Here is a 26670-nt window from a genome sequence, read left to right as displayed (position 1 = left end):
TACGTAGGCATAGTTAGGTAGACTTGGTAGGAGTATCCATTCACCCGACATAACACTACCACATTCTATTAAAGAGCTACAGAATACCTTTTACTGAAGTCACTTACTACTTCACTACTTCCAATGAATCATTTCGCGTCGCCCCTTTCTTACCATCCACTCATGTTGAACTCGACTTCGAATCGAGTCGGGAGAGTCGGACGATGGTATGTAAATCTGCCCAATCAAGGTGGCGATGTTCATGTTGACGATATACAAGGTATCTTCCTTTGATGGCCATAATGAGTCTTGGTAATTTCCAATCAACTCCGGGAGTCTCTTGCCCGCTTTTAACGAGGATCTCTGACGGGTGTCTAGGCTTCGGGATAGAGAATTACCGCGAGAACCAGGAGCGCAGGAGAGATGTCTTCGCCGGCGGAGAACACATGGCGGTCGGCGATAGTCTGCAGGCGAGAAGTCAAGGGGTCAGGCGTGCTATGGAGATATACGAGATTCAGTGAGGTGGCCTGATTCATGCTCATTCGTGATGCTGGCTCGGTTGAATGATTTATGATTAATTCTTATGATTGGAGTTTGGGCGTTGCTTTGTCGGTGGTCCATTTCCCCGATTGGCGGTTATTATGTCTATTTGGCTTATTATGATCAATTCTGGGCATCTAAAGTGGCGGTCAAGACTGCAATTCTGATATCCCTTACATCTAGAATCTTGCCCGGACACAATGGACTGTGATTATATAGTTGAAAGACTCAAGGGTATAGGTAGGCCTGGTAGATACTGCAAATTATCATGTAGCATCGTTCCTCGAAGGAAGGAAAGAAAGAAAGAAAGCTTTGTTCTCACTCATCATCGTCATAATGCCTGCTCCTCTAAACGTCATCATCATAGGCGCCGGCCTTGCAGGCCTGCTCTCTGCCCGAGTACTTCGCGAGCACCACCATGTCACCGTGTTGGAACGCCTTTCCGGCAGCCACGAGCTGGGTGCCGGTATCAACATTTCCCCCGCCGGAAATCGAATCCTCGAAGAATTCGGGTTCGACCAGGAGCGTGCGAAATCCATCGTGGCCTGCAGGTCGAAGATTTTCGACCGTCACCATAATATCGTCCAGGAGTTGGACATGACAGACCTAGTGGCGGCGGCCGGGTCAGAATGGCGTCTCAACCATCGGGGGAATTTGTGGGTAGAGCTTCATCGCCTGGCCACTGCCCCGTCCGAGGAGCTGGGCATCTCCGGTTCCCCGGCCAAGATCTTCTGGGAGGTGGACGTGGTGGACGTGGATGTGGAAGCGGGGCGAGTTCGATTGCAAGATGGCACGGAGTTACACGGCGACCTTATCGTAGGGGCAGATGGGATCAGGTCCATGGTAAGACCTCTGGTCGTTGGCGACCTGGCCTTTCAGTCTGCGCGGCCGTCGGGTGCATCAGCCTTTCGCTTCACACTACCGGCCAAGGCGGTCCGTGAGGCTGTCGGGGAGATCCGTCAGATGGACGGGCAAGAACCCAGCGAGCTCAACCTCCATCTAGCCTTGGATGATACCAGCCGCTCGATCGTGACGTATCCGTGTCGGGGCTTTGAACTCCTGAATTGCGTGTGCATCGCACCCGACTCACTCATCCGCGCCGAAGTCACCGAGTCGTGGTCTGCCAAGGGACGACTGGAGGATCTTCTCGAAACATTCGGCGACTTTGGAACGTTCTGTCAGTCTCTACTGAAGTAAGTCCCTCCTGTCATCTCCTAGATATATCCTGTCTCATTGTTCCCTTCCCAGACAAGCGGAGAACATCAAGCTCTGGCAATTGCGAGACCAAGATCCCCTGCCCACCTACATCAAGGGCCGGACCGTACTGGTTGGAGACGCTGCACACGCCATGACGCCGCACCAAGCGCAGGGCGGCACTCAGGCCATGGAAGACGCTGAGGCCTTCCGCTTGTTCAACCAGGAAGGCGTCTCACGAGACTCGGTACCCTCCATCCTGAAGGATTTCGATCGGGTCCGACGACCGCGAGCGTCCATGATCCAGAACACCTCGCGTCAGTCCCTAGATAGACGCACTGCCGGCTCCGTGTACAAGAACGTTCTGTACAACTGGGTCTATCCAGGGGTGTTTGAGTGTCTGAGGAGACTGGACGCGGGCGAAGAGATGGTCCAGATTCCAGAGATCAAACTTGAGGTCGAGTTGAAATAATATTTTGACTCTTGGCTGAGGACTCCCCGCTGGTCACGTGGGAATCACATGCTGACCCGAAGGAACCTGGAAAAGCAACAGCAAAAGAACTTGAGACTTACCAAAATATATAAGTAATCCAAATTGCCTATCACCTCAATGGAATCAATGGAAGTTGTTTCCACCCTTTCTTATCTGAGAGACCGTTAGTCCAAGCTCCTCATTTGTTAGTCTGCCCTGCTAATATGACCGCCACGAATCCTTCGGCATGCCACGATCACGCCGGCTGTCCAGTGTCCAGTGTCCAGTTTCCACTCGGAGAATGCCCTGCAAAACCTCCCAAGAGCAGCCACTCCCCTTTTACGGAGGACGCTCCTGGAACCGCGCCTAAATGCGGATCTGGTTGGCTGGACCCAAAAACCGAGAGTCAAATGCCCCGCGATATCTCCACATATTCGGCCATGTTCCTTGGACTGTGGGACTGGAGGGATTCAATACCACACGAACACGGAGCTGACTAGTGAAGAGTAAGACTGTGTCGAGCATCTTGTTGGTGTGCTTGACAAGGTGGTGGTGGTCTGACAGATCAGAGAAAATTCAGGTGTTTTCGCCAGTCATGCAGGCAGCCAGATGGCATCTGAGCCTTGCGGTGTTTTAGAAAAAAAAATAAGACAAGAAACGGATATATTGGAAAGTCAATATCACCTCCGATCCTACGCCTGATCCTGCAATTCCTTTTCCTCCGCTGTCATCTCTTGAAGCGGTCTCTTTTTTCTTCCCCTTCACTCTTCTTCTTCTTCTTCCCAATCTCCAGATGGACGTCATTCGCCGAATGTAAGTAAGCTCAAAAGCTTGACTGACTAGTGCTTGGCTCCACGGGCAGTTACTCACTCACTCTCTCGCTTTGCTTGACCAGACCCCGGGACAGTGTTGTCAGTCGTGTTCATCAATGGCTTCGAGCAACGCCCCCAAGCGATGGAGAAGACGAGGGCTTCGTTAATGCCTACCAGACACGTCCTGCTGAAGAAGTCACACAAACGGAATTCAAGGCAACCACCTCCAAACGCACAGACGCCGCAGCAGTCTCGCATATCCCATGTAGAGCCTGTCGCGAATCGGGCATCGACTGCGACTGTCAGAAACCGCGATGCTCGCACTGTCTTCACGAGCAGTTACTGTGCTTTTATATCCCCACAACAGGCGCGAAAAGGAGAACGGTAAGAAGATGACGAGCGGCGGGTTTAACGAGAGAGGACGGGAGTCAAACCACTGACTCGAAGAAGGAAAAATGCTGGCATTTTTTATTTATAGCTTATTTGTAAATATTTACTTACTCATCTATTTCATTGACAATCATGAATTTATAAGAAAAAAAAAAGAAGCTTGGCGACCGATAAGATTAGATGGAGAGGCAGAGAAGAGGAGGAAGACAGAGGGGAAAAAAAAGAAATAGTAAAAAAGAATGACCTACGCAGGATTCGAACCTGCAATCTCTTGATCCGTAGTCAAGCGCCTTACCATTGGGCCAGCAGGCCTTGTTGAAGGCGTTTGACTTATTATAATATATATTCTGATTGCAAAACTGCTGTGTCGAATAACGATCGCACATTTTCAACCACCTCATCTTTTATTGACGTGCATCTGCACCAGCTGTTGTGGCAAGGCCATTTAATATCGCCAAATCGAATACCCTACCCAGTACGGAGTCCTCCGTAGGGCGATTTGATCAGCACAGCCTCATTCATCTCACCGCTCTTTTTACATCAGGCTACATATGATTCCATCATCTTCTCGCGTGGCCCTGCAACGAGGGAGAAATACTGCTCAAATCCTAGGCGTTGATCATCTGGGGCAAACTGCAGGCTGCCCAAGAAGGAGGGAGGGGTAAAAGGGTTTACAGTGTACACTGCTGCCTAAAAGGGTCCAAAAGGGTCCAGTCAAGCTGACCGTGTAGCTATTTATATGCCACAATGCCAATCTATTACTGCATCAGACCCACCAAATATCGATCCAGCTGTCCGCCAAGCTTGAAGCCCACCACAGTCAAGAGAATGGCTGTAGGAGTAGGTGGTTGCGGGGTTGACTGCCTCCTTATATAAAGGGGTCATCATCTGTCTAGAAGACCTGATCATCTTCAAGATTCACCTCTACCACACTGCACACACACACGCGAGTTGCAACGCTCATCTCAACCTCACAGATCATCATGTCTTTCCACAATTCCTCCCACGACATCCGCATCGAGTTCGCAGACCGTAGCACCTTCTTGGTGGCGATGGTGAAAGACGCGCATGGACATCCTCACCCGAACCGTATCAGGCTCGACAAACACATCGGTAACAGTGATGGTCAGTACTGCGAGAGATATAGAGAGAGAGAGAGAGAGAGAGAGAGAGAGACCTTAGGAATATATCTTCTAACGTGTCAGGCTGGTTCATCTGGGGAGGAGAGAACTTCACCGCCACCGCTCGCGATATCCGTCTCGACCAAGGCCCCCGCGGACCGAAGCTGACGGCCGAACTGCCCATGAGAAACGGTGGCTTCCGAGAACGCCAGGGCATCGATTTGGCGGATAAGATCGAGAACCAGAACGGACACCTTGTATTCTTGGTGAGAGCTCTCTTAGAAGTATAATGGGATAACTATATACTGATCGATACTCGTCTTGTCTTGCTAGGGACCTTGAGCCGATTGTATAAAAACACACCAATTGCTATTGGGGATCAGTAGCAAGCTGTTTAGTTCTTGTTGTCAATTCTAGGAAATATATTTGATATTGAAGACATCTGTGATATCCTGTAGACTGTACTCTCAGTTCACCCTTTACAACTGTCCAACACGACATCTACCATCATGAGAACATTTTCCTCCTCCAGCCTTCGCCCGACCAGCTGCAGACTGACAGGCATACCATCCACGGCTTCTGCATTGTCTTGGGGGGGAAAGTCAGCCGATCCTCCTTTATAAATGATGATACATTCCGACTTACAGGTGCTGTTCACCAACTCATCGGTTGGGCTTAGCGGTTTCCAGTCCTGTACCACGTCCAATGCTTTATCAGCTTTGATGCCGCACGGGAATGAGACGGCAGGGTAGTCGAGAATATTGAACACGCCTGTATATCCCACATAAGTGAATTTGCCATGTTCGACGGAGCTGTATGGCGTAGTGGGGGCTTGATACGTTAGCATTAGCATTAGCATAGAAGAAAAGAAAGAAGATATATACTGATTAGTCCGTCTAGATCATGGCTGTTCCATCGATCGAGGTAGGCCTTGAGCACGTCGTTTCTGCTCAAATGAACCTGCCACATCTCATGCACGCCCAGCTCCTGGGCCTGTTCATACCGCCACATCTCAGGACGAAAGGGTTCCCCCGTGGGTTCGAGCAGTCTTCGCACCGATTTCCCCCCATCGGCGAGGAACTTTTTCGCCAGCAGTGCCTCGGCTTCCAGATGGCCTGTAGGCGCCCAGTCGATGATTTGATGTCCTGCCCGTCGCAGTTTTTCCACCGTCTCTCTCAGAGCGCGCGTCACTGGCGGTGTCGGCGTCACCACCCCGTCGTTCCAAAGGACACCCAGCTTTAATACGGGTTTTCTTTCCACCACCCGCCAGGGAATCGGCACACAGTTCGGATCCAGCAACCATGGCTCCTGGTCAATGATTGTCTTTGTGTACAGCGTTACCTCTTGTAATGTCTGGGCCAGCGGTCCGTTGACGCTCTTGACGGCCTCTTGGCCTGCGAGCCCGGAACGGGTGCCGATGTTAGGGAACCGACCGAAGGAGGGACGCAGCGTAAAGATTCCTGTACACGCGGCTGGGATTCGAAGAGAGCCGCCTGGTAATATCAATAAATATATTGATTTTTGTTTTCCTGTTCATCTGGGTGTGTACTTACCAATATCTGTCCCTACTCCGATCCGACTTCCCCCAAAGGCAATCAAGGCTGATTCCCCTCCCGATGAACCACCAGAGGTCAGATTTCTGTTTCGCGGGTTGACCGTCCGACCGAAGAGGTTATTGACTGTCTCGGCGATCATCATGGCAGTGGGCACGTTGGTCTTGACGTACAGAACGGCACCGGAGGCGAGGAGGAGATCCGTCAAGACGCTGTTGACACTGGCGGGCTGGTTGGCAAGCGAGGTGAAGCCGATAGTCGCATCCTTGCCGATGATGTTGAAGTTGTCCTTGAGGGAGATGGGGAGGCCGTGGAAGGGACCCGTCACCTTGCCATTCTGCTGGAGATGGACATCTAGGTCTTTGGCGCGGGAAATCGCTTCGTCGAAGAATATCTCAGAGAGGCAGTTTGTCTAGAGAGAAGCTGGCTTAGACAAGGGCATTTTATCTTTTTCTTCGGGTGTTCTTGCTTGTTTGTTTTTACCAGTTGGTGTGCTGCGGCGGCAGCCTTGCAGAACGCCCGCGTTACCTCCTCAGACGACCATTCCTTCTGTGCGATACGACGCAGAGTCTGCCCGGCATCCATGGAGATTATCTGTAGTTCTTGGTCCGTGAACCATCCAGACTGGGTCAGAAAGGCCGTCACGTCGGCCTGGTCGGCGGCGGGGAGGAGAGAGACGGGAATGGTCCATTCTGGCGGGATGGAGGCTTTCAAGGCCTGTTGTTTCTGTGTAGCGATAGTCTGCCACTGCATTGTGCGTGTATATAAAACGGATGGTCAAGGGTATCTAGATGGGTAATGAGGTCGTGGAATCGATATGCAGTCTATTTATACCACGGTGCGGGGTCACTTGCAGTCCATGGAAAGACAGCAGATAGGCATGAGATAGGCATCTCTGGCCGAAACAGACCAGGATCGCAACAGAGGCTGCGGTTGAATAAGTCCAACCGATAAGTCTAGGTAAAAAGGAAGGAGGGATTATCATTGCGGAACTGGTATCTCGATGATAACATCGGCTTCGGAAAGAATGCCGCTGGTGGATGATAAGATGAACTTGCATAGAATGTGTATAAAAGAGGCATGCAGATAGTGGTTTAGAGGTCTGTTGAGGGCCTTATCAGAGGCTTGATAATTGAGTCATGACTATAAGCTCATATAATCTTATCATTATTTAAAAACCATGTACACCTATCGGTTCTAGTTATATATTCTTGATAATAGACATGCCACCTTACAAATGTAACACAGTTTGAAACCCATTTGGTAGTAATGCGTACTGACTACATGTTCGAGAGCAATGATTAGATACTGTCACCATGATAAGACTCGGTATTTAGAGGAGAGTCACTGTTGAGCCAGTAGTTATTAGAAGTAACTATCCTGGTCGTGGGGGGCAAACAATTATTCTATAGATATTGAAATGCTGATATGGCAAATAATTTTGCCCATTGTCAACAACGTCTCCGTGGCGCAATAGGTTAGCGCGTTCGACTGTTATGCAGTCTATCGAGAGGTTGGAAGTTCGAGCCTTCCCGGGGACGTTTCTTTTTCTTTTTCTTTTTTTTTTTAATTCACCCATGAATTTACTCACCTCCAAATACTTCGTATACCATCAGGGACAATAACCAGAAAACAACCACAGGGGAAATCGACCCTTCGACAGTAAGTAACCGATACTCCTACACCCATCTGTCAGTCAGTCTATGCCTTCAGTGTTATTCCCCTGCTAGCTAGTCTTTCTTCTAAAAATGAACACCACACGAAGTAGCACAGGCAGCATTAGACCAAGAGCTGGATAAAAGTTTATAGAGAATCAGAGAATGTATAAGAAAAATGATAATAAAAGCTCCTTAACTAAATAACTTTGTCACATTGAGTTCTTCATAATAGTGACCCTGTAGAAAGAACCAGGGCCAGGCTGTGCACGTGAGCATCACTAGCGTAGGCTGTAGTCATTGCAGTCAAGAATCCTCGCCAGCTTCAGATCTTGCTCTCCTGTGCGTATCCAACGCAGGTTCTGTCCTGGTATATAAGGAGGTCGAGATCCTGCGAGATCCCGCGAGATACTGCCATCATGCTGCTCCAAAGTGCTCCTTTTATCTCCCTCGACCCCGTCAACCAAACAGTCGGGAAGAACGATGGCTTCGACACGATGTTGGGAGAGTATCGGCTTGTCTGTCAACTGAAGGATCTGACGGGTTTACGGTATTCAAAAGAAGCCTGTGGCTGGGATTCGCTGTCAGTATACAAGTCTGTTGATATTTCTTGGATGATGGCTAACCTTTCAGACCAGGTCCAAAAACCAAGACTGCCATACCATCACCACAAACAAGAGAATCAGAAATCAAAGCTGTCACATATCAGTACTATTTGAGTATGACATGGAACTCTTTCTCTCACATGCGTTGAGAAGGATGACATAATTTTATGATACCACTCCCTCCTATACCGATTCATTTTGAAATATCTCCTACACTTAGTGAATAACTTCTGCGTTGCCTAGACGAAAGTGAGAGTCTCTTGACAACACCTCTTCTCTTTTTCTCCCCCCCCCCCTTCCTCTCTTCTTCCCTTCTTCTCTCTCCCTCTCAGACACGTCTCTCTCTCTGCTGTCTACCGCGACGAGAGCCTCGTTAACCACCACCATGGCGTGTCTCGGATCATATCGTGTGGGATTCGACGGAAAGAAGTGGTTCTGCATCATAGATGGAGAAACCTTTGATACCAAGACAGATGTCATGAAGCACTACGCTGAGAAGCATGGTTGCAACGTGGTCTGCACGCGTTGCACGCTCGTTTTCGCCAGTATCGAGGCCTGGCAGGCTCACATGGCAGATCCCGAATGTCATAACCCTTGCCTCCTATGCCCGTTCCCCTGGCCTGATTTTGCTAGCACCAAGAAGTTGGCCCAGCACCTCTTCGCAAGACACAAAATGTGCACCATCTGCGAGGCACATGGTTTCATTGAGGAAGCAGATATCCTGAAGCATAAGGAAGACGACCACAACTGGTGTCTTGAATGCGGTTTTATCTGTGCAGACCAAAATGAGCTCCTTAGAGTAAGTAGCCTTTCCCCTTTTCCTTTCTTTCTTTATAGTTAGAGCTCTAGGTATGAGGGATATAGCTAACCGAAGACTCTTATCTCTAGCACGCCGACACCCACGACGATGTGAATCTCCCCTGCTGGGCCGGCTGCGGTAAACTGTTCGGTCTAGTTTACTCGCCTCTCGCTCACTACGAGAAGGGCGAATGCCCCCTCATCACCATCGAGCAGTACAGAGAAGCAGTCGGCAAGGCGGCGGATGACTGGATGGGCGACATCTCTCTGTGGTATGCCGGAATGCAGGACGCTCCCTACCGGTGCATTGGCTGCGACGGATGCGCCTCCGAGGTGTCGGAGCTGTTCGATCACGTCATGCACACCAAGGAGTGCCTGGAACATCCCGACCAGGGACTCGGGGTTGTTCTGGACGACATCCGCGCCGAGATCCGCAGGATGGTGGGCCGTGTCCCCGAGGAATGGGAGTGGGAAGACAGCATCCCGATGTCCGAGGCCCGCGAGGTGATCTCTCAAACTGTGCAGGATGATGTTTCCAGCCTTGTCCGTCGTCTGACCATCAGCCCGCTCGGGGCGCGCACCTTCCTGCCTCAGCCTATTCCTTCGCCGAATCTTTACGACTGCGAGGAGACAGAGTACGATACTACCGAAGAGGATACCGAGGAGGACGCGGAGGGTGATGAAGAGGATGCTAAGGAGGGTACAGAGGGGACCGCCGAGGAAAGCGAGGATGCGGATGAGGGCGCCGAGATGAAAAACGAGGAAGAAGACGACGAGATGGACTTTGACGAGGAGGGCAACGAGGAGGAAGGAATGGACGACGAGGAAGAAGAGGTGGAGATTATTGTGTGAGGGGGTCGAAAGGGAGACATGGACTAACGGACACCATTCCTGTTCCTCGATTCAGTTAGTTGATTGGGATGTCATGTCTGGTAGCTTGATGAAATACCTGTTGTTAGTTGGGTCTACCCTCTTCTAGATACTCTAGTTCAATAAAAAAAACAGCAGGGTTACTATCTATTTGAAACACGACTGCATATCCTTGATGCCACGCTACCAATAATACTCCTTGGTGTCCAGGTAATGTTACAGTCTAGAGGATACCTAGGTACGTCCGTGGAAATATAGTCGTATATTAAAGTATCATTCATTGAACGCCGCCATCCAGTGGCTAAGAACTATTCCTAGTAACAGTACCAAATACCTAGGTAACAAACAAGACATGATCTATCAGACTCGAATCTATCGGACTGATACTAATAGTTGTGGTTTACTTTTTTTTTTTTTCTCGATCGAGTGCATCGTTGTCTTCAGCACAGGGTCGATTTTTTTTGTTGGATTTTCTTTGTTTTTCTTTCCTGTTCACCTCGCCACTCTTCGCAAGTACCGCAGCGTCAAATACGCAGCGGCGAGGGTGGTGTACGTGCCTCCCCCCGCGGTGACCCAGACGGGACGGTGGGCGCTCAACGAGGTGCGAAGGAGATGAGTTTCCTTGCGAGGTTGTTTTTCTACATTATTAGCAACGAAGACGAAGGCAGAAAGAGAGGAGGCAAAGGGAAAGAAACGTACCAGCTGAGCTGCCGAATCGGCTCCGTAGAGTAGACAGTTGCTGTCTGCCTCTGTTGAGGAGGTTCTGCATGATCTGAGCAGACGACATGACGATTATGGATGATGATGGTAGATGGTAGGTAGATGGATGAAGGAAGAGAAGGGGCGATGCTATATACTGGATGCGGGGTAGTAAGTCAGACAAGAGTCACGGTCACGCACCCTCGATGACATGGTCCGTCGCTCACTGGGTATCCCTGCAGGTGGCAACTCCTGCTACCGCCCTCTCTGGTAGTACTTACAGTTTCAATGAGCCCGGATCGTCGAGCGCTATTGGCGATTGGAATCTGTGAGGCTGTCATTGGTCGCGACGGGCGTCTATGGCTGGCAATACAGGTATGAAATGGGAAGGCAATACCAGGGTTACCTATACAACTATCTACTAGGTTAGGTACCTTCCTGGTAGCATTGTATGGTTCTTATCAGATGCACTTCTAGTACTCCCTATATAAGTATGTTACTGAAATTGACGTATACTTTGATACTCCTATTCTGATACTGAAGATAGTCTCGTCGTCACAAGGTATGTACACGGCCCACTGTTCAGTGTCCACAGTGGATCCGCCCCCACTGGAATCCGGGGATGGAATCACGGAGAAGCTGGGGTAGCGCCCGCTAGCGACGATAGTCTCCCTCTGACCATGCGGTTGACACCAGGTGGATCACTCCGCCGTCTGCGCAGAGGGACGACATGTCTTGTCTATATTGAGGAACGGACTCGAGAAGAAAAAAGGGATGGAGGGAGACGAGGGTAGGAAATACGTCAAGTGCGACCGTGGGTGTGGTGACATATCCCTGTCGGTGTGCTACTTCCACGGTGTTTTTTAGTGGGGGAGAAAAAGGGAAGGGAGAGGGGAAGGATTTAATTTGTGCCTTCTAGGGGGTTATAGGGGAGGGTAGGTAAGTGTGATTGATATATGCCAAAAAAAAAAAAGATGTGGTCCCAGTGGGGGTCGAACCCACGACTTTGGCGTTATTAGCACCACACTCTAACCAACTGAGTTATGGGACCTTGTTGAAATGCGGCTGACTTTTTGCCTATATAAGCCAGTTACTTCAGCTGTTCTATATTAGATCACTTACAGGTATGTTTTAATATTTACTACATACACGTAGGTATCTTTGATACTATAGGTATTCTAGTGATTATTATTATTATATAAGCTACAGTATTACCAGTTAATCTGATTACTCTGGTTTCAACAATACTTTATCTCAAACTGCTATTTAGATTGTCTAGTAAGTAATAGTTATATATTAGATGAACAACCTAGTAGATAACCGAAATCAAATGGTTGCACATGAATGATAAGAATACCAGCACCGTCTAAAATTTTAAAAATGTTGATTATTACTTTGTCTGCTAAGAAACACTACAAAGCATGTATTTCAGCTCCATCCGTCATGGTTAAAACAGACGAGAGATCAGAAGAGAAGTTTGAAAAGATTGAGTGGCCTTGGCTAGGTCAAAATATGGCATATACCGGCAACAGAAGAGATATACTGGAGAACATAGTTTACAGGAATATCCTAGTGATATTTAAACTATTGTCAAATCACTTACTCTGTATATATCCGCTTGGAAGATTCCTATGCATAATGTCTAATCACCGGTCTTCAGATGGATTCTACCATCGAGCTAAGAATATATATGGAACCTACTTATCACTACTTCAACAGTCCGTCCAGATCGATGCTCTTAGGTCGCTCGATAGGAAGCCCCAGGGCGCGGTCCCAAATAAGTTGGGCCAGCGGGCCCAGCGCCCGACTGACGCCAAAGGTCACCGTGTAGTAAAGCGGCTGCCGGAAGCCGTAGTGGTAGAAGAGCACGCCGGATGCGGCGTCCACATTCGGATGGGGGTTTTTCGTCTATAATAACCAATTAGCATTGGGCGCGGCTAGCGGTGGAAAAAAAAAAACCTTTCCATGTTCAGTCAATACGCTAGGGGCAATCTCCGAGTTCTTCTTGACCAGCTGGAAGACCGGGTTGGCTAAGACGTCCGGCCGTGAGGCGGCAAAGTCCATCAAGGCCTGGAAGCGCGGGTCTGGCTTGCGGAGTACACCGTGGCCGTAGCCGGGGACGACACGACCGGACCGTAGAGTATCCCACAGGTAGGTGCGGACATCATCGTCGGTGAACGCGGTGCCGATCTTTTCGTGCATGGCCAGGATCCAGCGCAGGACTTCCTGCGCTGCGAGGCCGTGGAGCGGGCCCGCGAGACCCAGCAGCCCTGCGCTGTAGCTTAGGAAGGGATCACTGAGGGCGCTGCCGACCAGGTGAGTGGCGTGGGCGGAGACGTTGCCGCCTTCGTGGTCACCGTGCAGGGCGAGATAGAGACGCAGCAGATCATGGAAGTCGCTGTGTTCCGGACCGCCCTTGCCCAGCAGCTCGGCAAAGTTATGCGACCAGTCCTGGCTGGGATCCAATTCCCGGACGCCTAGGGTGTCTACCTGATCGGGATAGAAGACGAGCGCGGCCACGCGGGGGATCTTGGCTAGCAGCGAGATGCTGTCGTCAAAGGTCGGCTCCCAGTAGTCGGCCTTGTTGAGACCCTTTTCGTACGCGCGAGCAAAGACGGACTCGGTGTTGAGCGCCGCGACGACGACAGACAGCTGGGTCATTGGATGCATCGACCGCGGGAACGACTTGACCAGGTTGAGGATGTGCGGGGGCAGATGCGACTTCTCCGCCAACTCGCGGGACAGCGCGCGGACCTGCGCCGTCGACGGGACCTGACCCGTGAGCAGTAGCCAGAACATGGACTCCGGTAGCATCTCGGTCCCTGTGGGACCCTTGGGCAGCTCGCGTTGGCAGTCCTTGATCGTGCGGCCGTGGAACCGGATGCCTTTCTCCGGGTCCAGCACGGAACCCTCCCAGAGGATGGATTTAAGCCCACGCATGCCCCCGATGACACTGGCAACCTTGACCTCGCCAATTACCTCATCACCGCGTGCTTTCGCCTGCTTCAATAGTTCTCGTTTGGCGGGGATGATTGCTTGCAGGGTAGACTTGAGGTCGGCCTGGGCCGTGGAGTACCGACGGGGGTGTAGTATCGGGTTCAACTGCCAGTCAGCATTGAACCTAGCTCTCATATATACCGGTTCTATTTTCTTGTTCTCTTTGAAGAATTCTACCTTGGCTATTCTCGACGCATTGCGGGCTGTTCGTAGTGACGGTGTCATTTCTGGGGAAGCGGGACGGATAAGAGTGGGGAGTGAGTGATAAGAGTAAATTGCGGAGATGAGGCGAACAGACGGGTGAGACTGAGGAAACAGATGAAGAGAGAAGAAAGAGAAGAACAACAAGCCTAGAAACGAGTCAAAAAGAAAGCAAGCAACAGACGTAGGAGGAAGAGGAAGGGAGAAGACTGACAACGGCTGTCGGAGAATAAGCGATAATCGCTGAGACCAGCGGTTTCCCTCGGAGCCGAGGTAGGGCGGTTGCAGGCGGAGGAGGAGGAGGAGGAGGAGGAGGAGGAGGAGAAGGAGGTCAACAAAGATCTGCTGTCCTTACTGAGCTCTCTTTGAGAGTGAATCTCTGTCTCAGAGTCGAGAGAGAGAGAAGGTGTTTACCTGGCGATGACTGAGATAGAGAGAAGACGTCGAGAGCCGGTGAGAAAATTGGAAAGTCCAGGTGTTGTGACCTCACGTGGTCCACATTCCAGTTGCCAGTTGGCAGTCAAACAGCAGGAGAGCCTTTGGAGAGGGAGAACAGGACTCCGTGGTACTCCGTGGTACTCCGTGGTACTCCCTTGCCTGGTAATTTCCCAGTCAACGTCAACTGTGCTTACAACTACTGTATACTCCGGTAGGTACTCCGTACAGAGTACTCTGTAACTCTTGTCTCTCTGGAGGAATGGGATTCTGGTTATCTCATAGTTCTAGCAGTGATCAGTGATCAGTGATTGACTTTATTAACAGAGCCATAGGTACTAGGTACTAGATACTACTGCTACCAAGGACGAGTCCATTTGTTGACATCATTGATGCCTTAATCTCGACACCTTACTGCCTGAGGCCACACACTGCGCCACAGCTGCTCCACACATTCGCCACTGCAGCCACATGGCTTATACCTGCTGTCTGATTGGCCAGCCCCTCGGCTGCCTCAGGCCGCAATAAAAAAAATCTCGGTGGGCCGCAAATTTGGCCCAGTTTTTTGTCTGCCTCTGCATTATTTCTGCGGTACAGAACGCTTTCTCCCCTCTTTTCATCTGCGTTTTTGTTGCTGAGAGGATCTTCTGGACTGATTCCTGCTGTCATCCATCCTCGTTCAGCCCTTCCAGCCGCCCTCGTTGCGCCCAGCTGGTCGATTCTTGCGTCTCTTTCAGGCGCCGTCGATTTCCCCTCTCCCCTCCCCGCCATCGCGGACTGGGCATCCGTGAGAGTCGCTGTGCGAGAATCACCCCCTTTTAATCGCTCTGTTTGATTTTTTTGCTTCGATTTTTTTTCGATTCCGATTGTGTATCTCTTCCCGAGGCCACCTATAATTATTTTTGATACCCGATATGCCTCACGAAGTCGCTCCTTCGCCCGCCATGACCACCGTTGTGTCCAAGAGCCCCTCCACCGTGCCCCCGACCGCCGAAGAAATTTCTTCCCTGCTGCAGACCGTCTTCACGGCCGACACCTCGCAGCAGTCTCTTGATGGCTCCTATGCCTTGGCCAACCTGCTGATCCAGAGTGTCGGATGGCGTGGTCTGCACGGCTACAATGTCTTGCAGGAGGTGAAAAAGGCTGCTGCTGATAAGAAGAATGGCGCCCGGCGGGAGAGTGCCATGCTCATCCTGGGCGCCCTGTTCGAGCGTTTCCCGCGCGAGCATCCGTTGAGTGACATTGTCTTCCTTATTCAGGACGGTGGTGTGCTCAACGTCGCCCTCGATGCTCTGGCTGATAAGGGTGCCGTCGTGCGGGATGCCGCCCAGTACGCTGTTGACTCCCTGTTTGCCGGCCTCCAGCCCGAGGCCCTGGTCAACGCCCTGCTGCCTGCCGTCTCGCGATACCTCAACAAGCCCTCGGGTAAATGGCAGGGGTTTGTGGGTGCTTATGCCCTGATCGAGAAAATGGCGCTCAAGGCCCAGATGGGCAACGGCTCCAAGGAGGAGGAGGAGCTCAAGGATGTGCTGCGTGAGGCCATGGGCAAGACTCTCAAGGAGCTGATCCCGATCGTTGAGTCGGGCATGCATGATCTCAAGAACGAGGTCGCCAAGCAGGCCTCCAAGACCATGAACGCCCTGACCACCCTGCTCTCCAACGACGACGTCGCCCCCCGCATCCCCCTGCTGATGAAGACCATGGAGCAGCCGTCGGAACAGACGCTGCAGAAGGCCATCCACGCCCTCTCCCAGACCACCTTTGTCGCCATCGTCACTTCGCCCGTGCTCGCCCTGCTGACCCCGCTCCTCGAGCGCTCTCTCAACGCCCCCTCCACCCCGCAGGAGGTCCTGCGCCAGACGGTCGTGGTCGTCGAGAACCTGACCAAGCTCGTCCATGACCCCGCCGAGGCCCGGACCTTCTTGCCCAAGCTGAAGCCCGGTGTCAAGGCCGTCAAGGACCGCGCCTCGCTCCCCGAGGTCCGTGAACTGGCCACCCGCGCCCTGGACGTCATTGAAAAGGCCATGAGTGACGACAACGCCGCCGCCGGCTCCATCGTCAAGACTACGGCTGAGGAAGTACGGGCCGTCCTTGAATCCAAGATCCAGGCCCAAGGCGCTGCTCTCGCTGTGCCCGCCGAAGCCGCCTTCTTCGACCTGGCCAAGGCCTACATCGCTGACATGGTCCGCGAGGATGTCAACACTCGCATGCTCCATCGCATTCCCGGCTGCACGGCCCCCTACCTTCGGGGTCTGTTGACCGAGGACCAGCACGACGCCGTGGCGGCTGCTCTGCAGGCGCACTATGTCGAAGAGGACCACCGCAAGTACGGCGCCCCCGTGCAGGAAGACCCCAACGAGGTGGAGATTGTCAACGCCGACTTCTCCCTCGCGTACGGTGGTATGCTGCTGCTCTCTCACACCAAGCTCCGCCTGCTCAAGGGCCACCGGTACGGCCTCTGCGGCCGCAACGGTGCCGGCAAGTCCACCCTGATGCGCAGTATCGCCAACGGCAAGCTGGAGGGATTTCCCCCGCAGGATGTGGTCAAAACGTGCTTTGTGGAACACAACCAGGGCGAGGACGCGGAGCTGAGCATCCTCGAGTACGTCTCCAAGGACCCCGAAGTTGCCGCGGCCGGGGCCGAGAACATCAGCAAGGTCCTGCTCGAATTCGGATTCACCGATGGGCCCGAGGGCCGCCAATCGCAGGGCGTCGGCTCCCTGTCCGGTGGATGGAAGATGAAGCTGGCGCTCGCGCGAGCCATGCTCATGAAGGCCGACGTGCTGCTGCTTGACGAGCCGACCAACCACCTGGACGTGGCCAACGTGCGCTGGCTGCAGGAATACCTGAAGAAGCACACCGACATCACCAGCTTGATTGTCAGTCACGACTCGGGCTTCCTGGACGAGGTGTGCACGGATATCTACCATTATGAGAACAAGAAGCTGGTCTGCTACAAGGGCAACCTGGCGGCGTTTGTCAAGGTCAAGCCGGAGGGCAAGAGCTACTACACGCTGACGGCCAGCAACGTGCAGTTCAAGTTCCCGGCGCCGGGCATCCTGAGCGGCATCAAGTCGCAGACGCGGTCCATCCTGCGCATGACCAACTGCTCGTACACGTACCCGGGGGCCAAGAAGCCCTCTCTGACGGACGCCTCGCTCTCGCTGACGCTCTCGTCGCGCGTGGCCATCATCGGCGGCAACGGAGCGGGCAAGTCGACGTTCATCAAGATGCTGACGGGCGAGACGATCCCGCAGACGGGCAAGGTGGAGAAGCACCCGAACCTGCGGATCGGATACATCAAGCAGCATGCGCTGGAGCACGTGGAGATGCACCTGGAGAAGACGCCCAGCCAGTATCTGCAGTGGCGGTACGCCAACGGTGACGACCGCGAGGTGCACATGAAACAGACGCGCGTGCTCACGGAGGAGGATAAGGAGCAGATGAACAAGCCCGTGGACCTGGGCGACGGGCGGGGCCCCCGGCGGATCGAGGCGCTGATGGGCCGGCAGAAGTGGAAGAAGACGTTCCAGTACGAGGTGAAATGGGTGGGCCTGCTGCCGAAGCACAACACGCAGATCTCGCGCGAGACCCTCCTGGAGCTGGGTTTCTTCAAGCTGATCCAGGAGTTCGACGACCACGAGGCGTCGCGCGAGGGACTCGGGTTCCGCGTGCTGGACCCGAAAGTGATCGCCAAGCACTTTGAGGATGTCGGGCTGGACCCGGAGATCGCGACGCACAACGAGATCTCCGGCTTGTCGGGCGGGCAGAAGGTCAAGGTCGTGCTGGCGGGCGCCATGTGGAACAACCCGCACCTGCTGGTGCTCGACGAGCCGACCAACTTCCTGGACCGCGACTCGCTGGGCGGCCTGGCGGTCGCCATCCGCGACTTCAAGGGCGGCGTCGTCATGATCTCCCACAACGAGGAGTTTGTCGGTGCCCTGTGTCCCGAACAGCTGCACATCGCCGACGGCCGCATCATCAGCCGCACCAACACCGCCGTCTCCCTCGACCGCTTCGAGGACAGCGCCGCATCCTCCCCTCAACCGGGCGGGAGCACCGCCGCCACCTCGGCCGCCACCTCGGCCGCCCCTTCGGCCGTCAACTCGGGCGCCGAGGACACAGGCGAGCTCAAGTTCAGAGCCAAGAAGAAGAAGAAGCTCACCCGCGCCCAGATCAAGGAGCGCGAAGTCCGTCGCCGTCTGCGTCATATCGAGTGGTACGTCTCTCTTCAGTTCATTATATATATATATATATATATATACAAGTATATTGACTATTTAGGCTCAACTCCCCCAAGGGCACACCCAAGCCCGTCGACACCGACGACGAGGCGGACTAAAACCGTTCGATCCTCCTTTTCTTCCTTATTGTTCGTCTGATCTCTTGCGTATGAGCGTACGACAATTGCTTGGGTAATATTGCTTTTTTTTTTTCTCTTTTGGTTCTTCCCGCCGTATAGATAAGAAGCTGGATTGACCAGCCTCATGATCCAGTACATACATTGTCATGATCTTAGTTATGTCTTATAGTTATGACCTTATAGCATAGATAGAATGTTTTGTTACAGACTACTTGGATGGACAATTCGCAGTAGTCTTCTCAGTCTTCTTAGTCTCTTCTTCTTCCCCTTTCTCTTTTAATTCCAAGTCCGGAGTACTCCATACATTCTTAGATGATTGGGATTGACGTGTGCGCGGAGAGCAGACTTTTTGCCAGGATGGAGAGAATAGTTATTTATCATCATAGAGTGAGTATATTTGTTGATCTCTCAATGCGACCGACATACTGTATCTACACCAGGCACTCAAAGGTAACTTTGTAGTGTCAAAAGAATGAACAATAATAATAATTGTACCTGATATTATTTAATAAGATCTATGAAATTATGACAATAATAAAGACAAAAAAAAAAGAAAAAAGATAGCATGTCCTCGTTTCGATCGAGGGTCCCTTGGGTTATGAGCCCAATGCTCTTCCGCTGAGCTAACATGCTTCGATGGAAAAATGGCTACATATTTGGTTATATAGTCTCACTCCCCTACCACAGAATCTATTTCATATATTTATCTTCAATCCTTTCAACCAGACAGCGATATAGACTCTACATTGTTAAGATCCTCTACTCAAGATATTATTATAATATTCAGTCACTGCTCAATTCTGATACTAGTAATTATAACTATATTATTCAACTCTTTATACTCTTTATACTCTTTTATACTCTTCATACTATTTTGCAGTTTTACGCCATCCATAATTGGCAACTTGTCGCGTTTCTGTCGTGATCAGCATTGCAGCGCTCTGATTGGCCACATCCCCTCGCCTGCACTTCCTCAGCTTCACCTCCCTTTCTCCCACCGCTGGACTTTCCCTGGCGCCCAGCACTTGCTCTCCTTCTCGCTCCGGCTTGCCTGATGGTTCTTTATTTCTTGGGCCATCGCCTCCATCGCCTCCTCGTCGAGTAAGCTTGGAGGCTGTCGCCGCTGACGAGCCTGGTGGGGGCTGTTTTAGACGGCCGATAACTACCCAGTACCTGCCTGGTACCTCCAGCAGTACTGGTGGACTGTACGGCATGGCTCAAGGTCCCAGGACCGACTCTCGTGCCTCGAACGAGCAGAAGAAGATGGGCGGTGCGGAGAAGACCAAATTCCGCCCTCGCGACCGCCGTCAGCCGCCCGAGTCGCTCGCTCTGTTACATCACCGTGATGGCCACGACTCCCGAGAGGACTCGGACGAGGCCGAGTCTGAAGCCAGGCGGGGGATGGAGACGGACACGGAGACAGACGATCCACACGCCAGCTTGCTTGCAGACAGCCGGGCTATGAAGCCACCGCAGTATCTCGACACCCTGTCAGCCGCCGAGGAGGCGTTGCTGGCCGCCTCCAAGAACCAGGTCTTCTCCTCCTTGGTCTTGGACGGCGATGACCATCGCCGCTACCACTATCGCCTCCCTTTCTGGAGGCGGCGCTGTCACTTCTTCCCCTGGCGGGCCACCGTGGCGGTTCTTCTTGCTGTGTTTGTTATAGTGATGACCGTGCGGAATGATATCCGCAGCTATGTCTTCTACCAGTCCAGTCCGGTCGTTTATGTGCGTGCGATTTCCCCCTCTTTCTCCTTCTCCTCCTTCTTCTCGAAGACTTACCATCAAATTAGAAACCCGTCTCGTGGTACCCAACGCCACGGGGAGGAAGTTCACAACAATGGGAGGAAAGCTATCGGAAGGCATACGACCTGGTCCAGACCATGTCTCTGACTGAAAAGGTGAATATCACCACCGGGACTGGGTGGCAGATGGATCTCTGTGTTGGTAATACAGGTAGGCTTTTCTTTTCCTTTTCCTTTTCCTTTTTTTTTATTTCCTCCCAATTCGCTGATTTGATGAAAATAGGCGCCACGTCTAAATTCCCATCGTTATGTCTTCAAGATGGGCCGCTGGGGCTGCGGTTCGCATACAATATCACTGCCTTCCCGGCCGGGATCACCACGGGCGCCACATGGAACCGAGAGCTGATGTATGCCCGCGGGGCTGCGCTGGGCCTGGAAGCCCGGCTCAAGGGCGTCAACGTGCTTCTGGGACCTGCCATGGGTCCGCTAGGCATGATGCCCGCCGGCGGTCGCAACTGGGAGGGGTTTGGTTCGGACCCTGTACTGCAGGGGGTCGCTGCCGCGGAGACCATCCGTGGTGTCCAGCGTAACGGAGTCATGGCCACTGCTAAACACTACGTGATGAACGAGCAGGAACATTTCCGCCAGCCCTACGAATGGGGCATCCCCAACGCTATGTCCTCCAACATCGACGACCGTGCCCTGCACGAGGTCTTCCTCTGGCCTTTTGCCGAGAGTGTGCGCGCCGACGTCGCCAGCGTCATGTGCGCCTACCAGCAGGTCAACAACAGCCATTCCTGCGAGAACAGCAAGCTGCTCAACGGCATCCTCAAGGATGAGCTGGGCTTCCAAGGCTTCGTACAGTCGGACTGGCTCGCACAGCGCTCCGGTGTGATCAGCGCTCTCGCCGGCCTGGACATGAGCATGCCCGGCGACGGCCTGCGCTGGGCCGACGGCGATTCCCTCTGGGGGAACCAATTGACCCGTGCTGTGCTCAACACCTCAGTGCCCATAGAGCGCCTGAACGATATGGTCACCCGCATCGTCGCAGCATGGTATCACTTCCGACAGGACGACTGGCCGAAATCCCCGCCCGACGGCAAGGGGGGGCCCAACTTCTCTTCGTGGACCAACGAATCCGTCGGTCTGCTGCACCCGGGCTCCGGGGAGAACATCACGGGCGTGGTCAACCGCTTCGTCGACGCTCGTGGCCACGGCTCGCTCGCCCACAGCCTCGTCGCGCGCCAGGTCGCCGCCGAGGGAACGGTGCTGCTCAAGAACGTGGACAGGCTGCTGCCCCTGTCCCGAACCATCTCCGGCACCTATCGTGTTGGAATCTACGGCGAGGACGCTGGCCCTGGGGACGGGGCCAACCTCTGTCCCGACCGACGCTGCAACCAGGGCACCCTGGGCTCCGGTTGGGGTAGCGGGGCGGCCGAGTTCCCCTACCTGGTGACACCCTGGGAGGCCCTGCAGGCCGCTTGGAACACGTCGAAGACGGTCAAGACCCAGGCATATCTGACGAACGAGGTCAAGCCGCGTGACCTGCAAGATAAAGATCTGTGCATCGTGTTTGCCAACGCAGACGCCGGCGAAGGGTCGCAGCCGGGTCTCCAGGGCGTTTCCGGAGACCGGCCGGACCTGTTCCTGCAAAAGGGCGGCGACCAGCTCATCCAGACGGTCGCCACGCACTGCGGAAAAGGCAACGGCAAGACCATCGTCGTGCTGCACGCCGTCGGCCCCGTCATCGTCGAATCCTGGGCGGATCTCCCGGGCGTGCATGCGATCATCTTTGCCCACCTGCCAGGCCAGGAAAGCGGACACGCCCTGGCCGACGTGCTCTTCGGCGACGTCGATGCCAGCGGTCGACTCCCCTTCACCATCGGACGCAATCTGTCCGACTATGGCGCCAACGCGCAAGTCCTCTACACAAACAGCGAAAAGGACCATGTCCCGCAAGTGAACTTCACCTCCGGGCTGTACATCGACTACCGCCACTTCGATAGAAACAACATCACTCCACGGTACGAGTTCGGCTACGGCCTGTCATACACGACCTTCACCCTCTCAGAGGCAAGTCTCACCCCGCTCCAACGCAAATCCGCGCTCCCCGCCCGCCGGCGCAAGAACGCCGTCACTCCCCCCACATACCGAGACGACGACCACGGAGGCGACGCTCACAACTCCCTCTTCCCCGCCGACTTCACCCCGCTCCATAATTACATCTATCCGTACCTATCTGACACGAATGGGACGGACAAGGTCCCCCACCCGTTCCCCTATCCAGACGGATACCCCGCGAACCCAAAGAAGAAGCATCACCTCTCCCCTGCCGGCGGCGGACCGGGCGGTAACCCATCGCTCTACGAAGCCGTAGCCCAGGTCTCGGTGAAAATCAAGAACACGGGCTCCAGACCGGGCAAGGAAGTGGTCCAGGTATACGTCTCCTACCCTTCAGATAATGAAGATGAAACCGATCATCAAAAACATCATCCCTTTACCGAACGACACGGCCTATGGCGCTACCAAGTCGACTTTCCAGACCGGGTGCTCCGCAACTTCACCAAAGTAGAGCTCGCCCCGGGCCAAGAGACCACCGTTCAGATGACCCTCTCCCGCAAGGATCTCAGCTACTGGAGCGTCTGGCGCCAGAACTGGGTGATGCCTGTGCAGGGCAAGTTCCGGATCTGGGTCGGCAAGAGCTCGAGGGATCTGCCGCTTGTATTGGAGTACTAGATTATATCATAGCTAATTATATCGAAATGTTTTGCTCTACAACTTTGCTCCTATAATTTTCACTATATGCATCTATCTACCTAGGTATCAGTTCACTGGCTCATCCCCCCGATCAGGCTGCTTCTGCCTCTGCCGCTCCGACATCACCTTCCTGCCAACAGGATAATTTGTCACAAGCAAGGACGACAGGAAACACAGGCCAATCAGAGGCGCGTACGAGACAAATACCGCGTGAAGCCCGCGCATGTACACGGATAGAATGAGCTGTTGGTCTTCTTCCGAGAGGTTGGTGCGCGGCAGGTCGAGCACGTTGGAGGTCAGCCCGGCGATTACTTCGGGAGGAAACCTGTCGCGGAGACCGGACTGTAACACGTTACTCAGGATGGCACCGGATACTGGATAATGTCAGTACATAATGATAGACACGGGGTTTGTTGTTCATAAAGTAGTAGTACCTGTAATTCCAACGGCTCCTCCCATGGCGCGAAGAAAGTTCCTCAACCCTGTCATGACTGCACAGTCCGCCTTGTTGGAATTGGCCAAAAGGGCGACAAGCACCGGCTGGAAGCAGAAACCGATGCCAAAGCCGTCGAAGATGCCCAGAACGACAAACACCCAGACTGGAGTGTGCTGGGTGTACAGCGCCTTGCAGCCGGTGGTGACTGTCCAAACGGCAGCGCCGGTGACAATGACGGGCCAGTATCGCCCCGTCCAAGAGACCAAGAACCCGCTTAGACCAGAAAAAATACCGTGCGCGATGACCATAGGCAGAATAAGAGTGCCGGCCTTGATCGGGTCCCAGCCGCGCACGTTCTGAAAGTACAGGGGCAGGTAGAAGAGATTACCCCAGTACACCCAGCCGATGGCAATGTTCTGCGCCAGCAGAATGTTGGCTGAGTACCCACTGGTAAACAGGTGCACTAATGTGATCATTAGTATCTAATCTCATCCTGATAGGCAGTTAGAAAAAAAATACTTGGTATGATGGGCAGCCGGACAACACGCCATTCCAGCAGTACAAAGGCTACACAGAGCGCAACACCGGCTGACAGCATGGCGACGACCATAGGTGAGCTCCAAGGGATATTTGAGCCACCTTGAGAGACAGGAATCTAACATGGATCAGTTTCGTTACTCGGGATCGAATTAGATGATCATACCAATATCAAGACTACCGCCACAAGACTGACAAGAACCCCTAGCCAATCCACCATCTTCAGCTTGGTCCAGATATCCCCGGCCACTCGCGATGGGGGAAGAGCCAGTAGTAGAATGATAATCGTCAGCGCAGCCATTGGGCTGATGGACCAGAACACCCATCGCCACGAAGCCTCCCCGGTCAAGACGCCGCCGATAACAGGACCTAACCCGTTTCCCAGAGCGACAAAGATACCGATGATACCAAAATAGTTCCCTCGTTGTTCCAAAGTTGAGATGTCCGAGATGGTCACCTGTACCAAAGCATTGATGCCCCCAGCGCCCAGCCCGCTGATCGCCCGCGTGGCATACAGCTCCATTGGGGTGCGTGCAAAGCCAGACAGCGTGTTCCCCAGCCCCATCACCGCCAGGGCGGCGATAAGACATGCCTTACGACCAAAGATGTCGGACAGCCGGCCGTTGACCAGCTGCACACTCGTGCTGGAGATCAGGAAGCTGGCGCCCACCCAGGAAATGCTCGAGCCCGTGTGCAGCCGGTCAGCAATAGCCGGAAGCGCCGTAGAGACAGCTGTCTGGTCGAGCAGGGAGATGAATTGGACGAGGGCCAGCGCGGGGAAGACGATCAGCAGCTGGCGAGGGCCCAGGACGTGCGACTGCTCGTCTTTGAGCGCCGCTTTCAGCAGCGGTGTCCGCTCAATAGGCGCAGGAGCCATTCTTTCGAGGCCTCGATCAAGCCCTGGCAATATTGGAGGAGAAAAGACCGGGGAGGGAGAGACGTGGGAGGTGAGACGAGGTGAGGCGAGGTCAGGACTTGAGGCACCTTCCTAAATGGTAAGCGAGGTCAAGTGATCGCACGCAAACAAACCTTCGAGCCGCACACACAAAACAAAGAGAATCTCTTATAACTGCCGGACGGTGGAAAAGGTCTTGTCTCTCTCTTCTCATCGCGAAACGCACGCAAGGACGAGCGAGCAGACGAGGGGCACTTGATCTGCAAGGAAGATAAAGTACCCTGGCTACCTGCAGAGACGGTCTCGCCTCTAGATGCCGAAATCAGAGCAACTGCAAGGAATCGTCATTGAGCTCGAATACGTCGTACAGGTTAGAACACCGCATCGAAGATACTTGCCGATGGGCCAATCTGCGTGGGGAGCTGGCTAACACATTGCTTTTTTTCTGGGAATAGGGACTCGGTAGACGGACGATCGGCACTCGTGCTGCCAGCTATTGGTTTATACCACCCTTTTGCACAAAAATCTTTGATACGGATTCTTCATTAGGTACGAAAGGTTGTACGGAATACTTATGGGATCGATACGTCAAGTTCGCGCGTGGCCATGCCTCTGCCTGAGATCTAGACTTGCCAAGGTAAAGAATATGCATGGCGTGTCCACCCTCGTCTTGTTCAGTCGAGGACAGAATATGGAGGATATTTGAGGAGTGGGATCCTCACCGAGCCATTTCATGTCTCCAAATGTTGAAGCCTGTGTTTCCTGGTATGTATTCTGAACAACCAGCTATTGCATATCTAATCGTGCTTGTTGGATGATGATTAGTTGAATCTAGACGAAATTCGTGAGTGGACTGGTCTCATGAACACTCATCCTTCTACAACTCTGTTATCATGCCTAGATTGATCAAGATGCTGTCCCAGCTCTTCGGAGCCTCGGTAGTCATAGATGATCGGACAGCCTAGGAGTCACTAGCCCTTCGCTTGGATAGGGAATTAGTATATCACGGCTCGCGAATGACATGGAGGCTAATCTATCATATGTAGATCCTTCTCTACACCTCCACTCTTCACCTCTCCACCTTCAGTTAACCAGGGTCGTCTGGCTGCCGCCGAACCTGGTCGAGAAATTCGACGACAAAGGATATCTCAACGGTGTAATAAGGAGTCACCACCAGCAGCATGTTAATGAAAAGCTGCCTATGCCCTGCGCGTGGACCGTATCAGCTGATCAAGACCTCGACGCCCTCCTGAGGGAATCCATCGTTGCGAAACCGGTTCGTGGGCGTGGAAGCCATGGCGCCAAGGTGTGCTATGTAACAGGGGAGTTTACGGACTCATCTAACCTCCCTGTTTGATGAGTCGCCGGTTGTTCTACTTGAAGAGTTTCTAGCCGATGAAGAGGCTACAATAGCAGTGATAAAATCTTCTTCTTCTTCTTCTTCTTCTTCTTCTTCTGGTGGCTAGTTTTTCTCTCCCAACCCGTAACACGCTTCAACCATCAAGATAAACCTCCATCCATCTACATTTTTACATGTTACAGTTTATACTGACGAGTGTAGGATATGACAGGGCCCAGGTCGCCCCGGCCGATCCGATCAAGCGAGTCTGACAGCT

General features: G+C 53.1%; 13 protein-coding genes and 4 non-coding genes across 17 annotated transcripts; 10 read left to right on the top strand and 7 right to left on the bottom strand.

Moving 5' to 3' along the window:
• Positions 1-68: 68 nt before the first annotated feature.
• On the top strand, positions 69-746 carry ASPZODRAFT_1207543 (hypothetical protein). The gene is made up of 4 exons (XM_022721264.1): positions 69-206; positions 260-291; positions 358-587; positions 703-746. The coding sequence occupies exons 1-3, from the start codon at positions 124-126 to the stop codon at positions 498-500; spliced, it is 258 nt and encodes an 85-aa protein (XP_022577561.1). The 5' UTR covers positions 69-123; the 3' UTR covers positions 501-587; positions 703-746.
• Positions 747-855: 109 nt separating this feature from the next.
• ASPZODRAFT_154795 (hypothetical protein) lies at positions 856-2185 on the top strand (the record flags this gene model as incomplete). The annotated part of the gene is made up of 2 exons (XM_022726131.1): positions 856-1712; positions 1768-2185. The coding sequence occupies 2 exons, from the start codon at positions 856-858 to the stop codon at positions 2183-2185; spliced, it is 1275 nt and encodes a 424-aa protein (XP_022577560.1).
• A 112-nt stretch (positions 2186-2297) lies between these two features.
• Positions 2298-2869, top strand: ASPZODRAFT_1208258 (hypothetical protein). The gene is made up of 2 exons (XM_022721269.1): positions 2298-2691; positions 2766-2869. Exon 1 carries the CDS (start codon positions 2410-2412, stop codon positions 2683-2685), a length of 276 nt encoding a protein of 91 aa, XP_022577559.1. The 5' UTR covers positions 2298-2409; the 3' UTR covers positions 2686-2691; positions 2766-2869.
• Positions 2833-3478, top strand: ASPZODRAFT_1208134 (hypothetical protein). The gene is made up of 3 exons (XM_022721268.1): positions 2833-2998; positions 3081-3139; positions 3179-3478. Exons 1-3 carry the CDS (start codon positions 2979-2981, stop codon positions 3391-3393), a joined length of 294 nt encoding a protein of 97 aa, XP_022577558.1. The 5' UTR covers positions 2833-2978; the 3' UTR covers positions 3394-3478.
• A 149-nt stretch (positions 3479-3627) lies between these two features.
• ASPZODRAFT_t147 lies at positions 3628-3699 on the bottom strand. Its single transcript has one exon. It is a non-coding gene; the product is annotated as a tRNA-Arg (tRNA).
• Positions 3700-4370: 671 nt separating this feature from the next.
• On the top strand, positions 4371-4798 carry ASPZODRAFT_146357 (hypothetical protein; the record flags this gene model as incomplete). Its single annotated transcript, XM_022725177.1, has 2 exons — positions 4371-4512; positions 4593-4798. The coding sequence occupies 2 exons, from the start codon at positions 4371-4373 to the stop codon at positions 4796-4798; spliced, it is 348 nt and encodes a 115-aa protein (XP_022577557.1).
• An 85-nt stretch (positions 4799-4883) lies between these two features.
• Positions 4884-7155, bottom strand: ASPZODRAFT_136587 (hypothetical protein). Its single transcript, XM_022724093.1, has 5 exons — positions 6545-7155; positions 6062-6473; positions 5393-6001; positions 5154-5339; positions 4884-5096 (listed from the first exon to the last, which is right to left on the bottom strand). Exons 1-5 carry the CDS (start codon positions 6812-6814, stop codon positions 4981-4983), a joined length of 1593 nt encoding a protein of 530 aa, XP_022577556.1. The 5' UTR covers positions 6815-7155; the 3' UTR covers positions 4884-4980.
• Positions 7156-7520: 365 nt separating this feature from the next.
• Positions 7521-7602, top strand: ASPZODRAFT_t152. Its single transcript has one exon. It is a non-coding gene; the product is annotated as a tRNA-Asn (tRNA).
• A 1104-nt stretch (positions 7603-8706) lies between these two features.
• ASPZODRAFT_146355 (hypothetical protein) lies at positions 8707-9971 on the top strand (the record flags this gene model as incomplete). The annotated part of the gene is made up of 2 exons (XM_022725176.1): positions 8707-9120; positions 9210-9971. The coding sequence occupies 2 exons, from the start codon at positions 8707-8709 to the stop codon at positions 9969-9971; spliced, it is 1176 nt and encodes a 391-aa protein (XP_022577555.1).
• Positions 9972-10246: 275 nt separating this feature from the next.
• ASPZODRAFT_1207208 (hypothetical protein) lies at positions 10247-10843 on the bottom strand. The gene is made up of 4 exons (XM_022721262.1): positions 10689-10843; positions 10530-10627; positions 10394-10477; positions 10247-10323 (listed from the first exon to the last, which is right to left on the bottom strand). Exons 1-3 carry the CDS (start codon positions 10774-10776, stop codon positions 10430-10432), a joined length of 234 nt encoding a protein of 77 aa, XP_022577554.1. The 5' UTR covers positions 10777-10843; the 3' UTR covers positions 10247-10323; positions 10394-10429.
• An 822-nt stretch (positions 10844-11665) lies between these two features.
• Positions 11666-11739, bottom strand: ASPZODRAFT_t146. Its single transcript has one exon. It is a non-coding gene; the product is annotated as a tRNA-Ile (tRNA).
• A 518-nt stretch (positions 11740-12257) lies between these two features.
• On the bottom strand, positions 12258-14115 carry ASPZODRAFT_1206617 (hypothetical protein). The gene is made up of 4 exons (XM_022721258.1): positions 14101-14115; positions 12648-14035; positions 12390-12596; positions 12258-12317 (listed from the first exon to the last, which is right to left on the bottom strand). Exons 2-3 carry the CDS (start codon positions 13908-13910, stop codon positions 12396-12398), a joined length of 1464 nt encoding a protein of 487 aa, XP_022577553.1. The 5' UTR covers positions 13911-14035; positions 14101-14115; the 3' UTR covers positions 12258-12317; positions 12390-12395.
• A 1150-nt stretch (positions 14116-15265) lies between these two features.
• Positions 15266-18663, top strand: ASPZODRAFT_75042 (hypothetical protein; the record flags this gene model as incomplete). The annotated part of the gene is made up of 2 exons (XM_022730017.1): positions 15266-18540; positions 18606-18663. The coding sequence occupies 2 exons, from the start codon at positions 15266-15268 to the stop codon at positions 18661-18663; spliced, it is 3333 nt and encodes a 1110-aa protein (XP_022577552.1).
• A 582-nt stretch (positions 18664-19245) lies between these two features.
• On the bottom strand, positions 19246-19317 carry ASPZODRAFT_t145. Its single transcript has one exon. It is a non-coding gene; the product is annotated as a tRNA-Met (tRNA).
• An 815-nt stretch (positions 19318-20132) lies between these two features.
• ASPZODRAFT_1206354 (hypothetical protein) lies at positions 20133-23287 on the top strand. The gene is made up of 3 exons (XM_022721256.1): positions 20133-20416; positions 20478-20640; positions 20713-23287. The coding sequence occupies exons 1-3, from the start codon at positions 20366-20368 to the stop codon at positions 23163-23165; spliced, it is 2667 nt and encodes an 888-aa protein (XP_022577551.1). The 5' UTR covers positions 20133-20365; the 3' UTR covers positions 23166-23287.
• ASPZODRAFT_19744 (hypothetical protein) lies at positions 23253-25036 on the bottom strand (the record flags this gene model as incomplete). Its single annotated transcript, XM_022727471.1, has 4 exons — positions 23253-23560; positions 23621-24085; positions 24142-24277; positions 24326-25036. 4 exons carry the CDS (start codon positions 25034-25036, stop codon positions 23253-23255), a joined length of 1620 nt encoding a protein of 539 aa, XP_022577550.1.
• Positions 25037-25290: 254 nt separating this feature from the next.
• On the top strand, positions 25291-26480 carry ASPZODRAFT_1206252 (hypothetical protein). The gene is made up of 4 exons (XM_022721255.1): positions 25291-25424; positions 25510-25691; positions 25880-25898; positions 26101-26480. The coding sequence occupies exons 2-4, from the start codon at positions 25629-25631 to the stop codon at positions 26409-26411; spliced, it is 393 nt and encodes a 130-aa protein (XP_022577549.1). The 5' UTR covers positions 25291-25424; positions 25510-25628; the 3' UTR covers positions 26412-26480.
• The last annotated feature ends 190 nt before the right edge of the window (positions 26481-26670 follow it).

The sequence above is a fragment of the Penicilliopsis zonata genome (assembly GCF_001890105.1).
Source record: "Penicilliopsis zonata CBS 506.65 unplaced genomic scaffold ASPZOscaffold_21, whole genome shotgun sequence".
Taxonomy (NCBI): Eukaryota; Fungi; Ascomycota; class Eurotiomycetes; order Eurotiales; family Aspergillaceae; genus Penicilliopsis; species Penicilliopsis zonata.
Note: the sequence above shows the minus strand (reverse complement) of the source record. Positions and strands in the feature narration are given on the sequence as shown.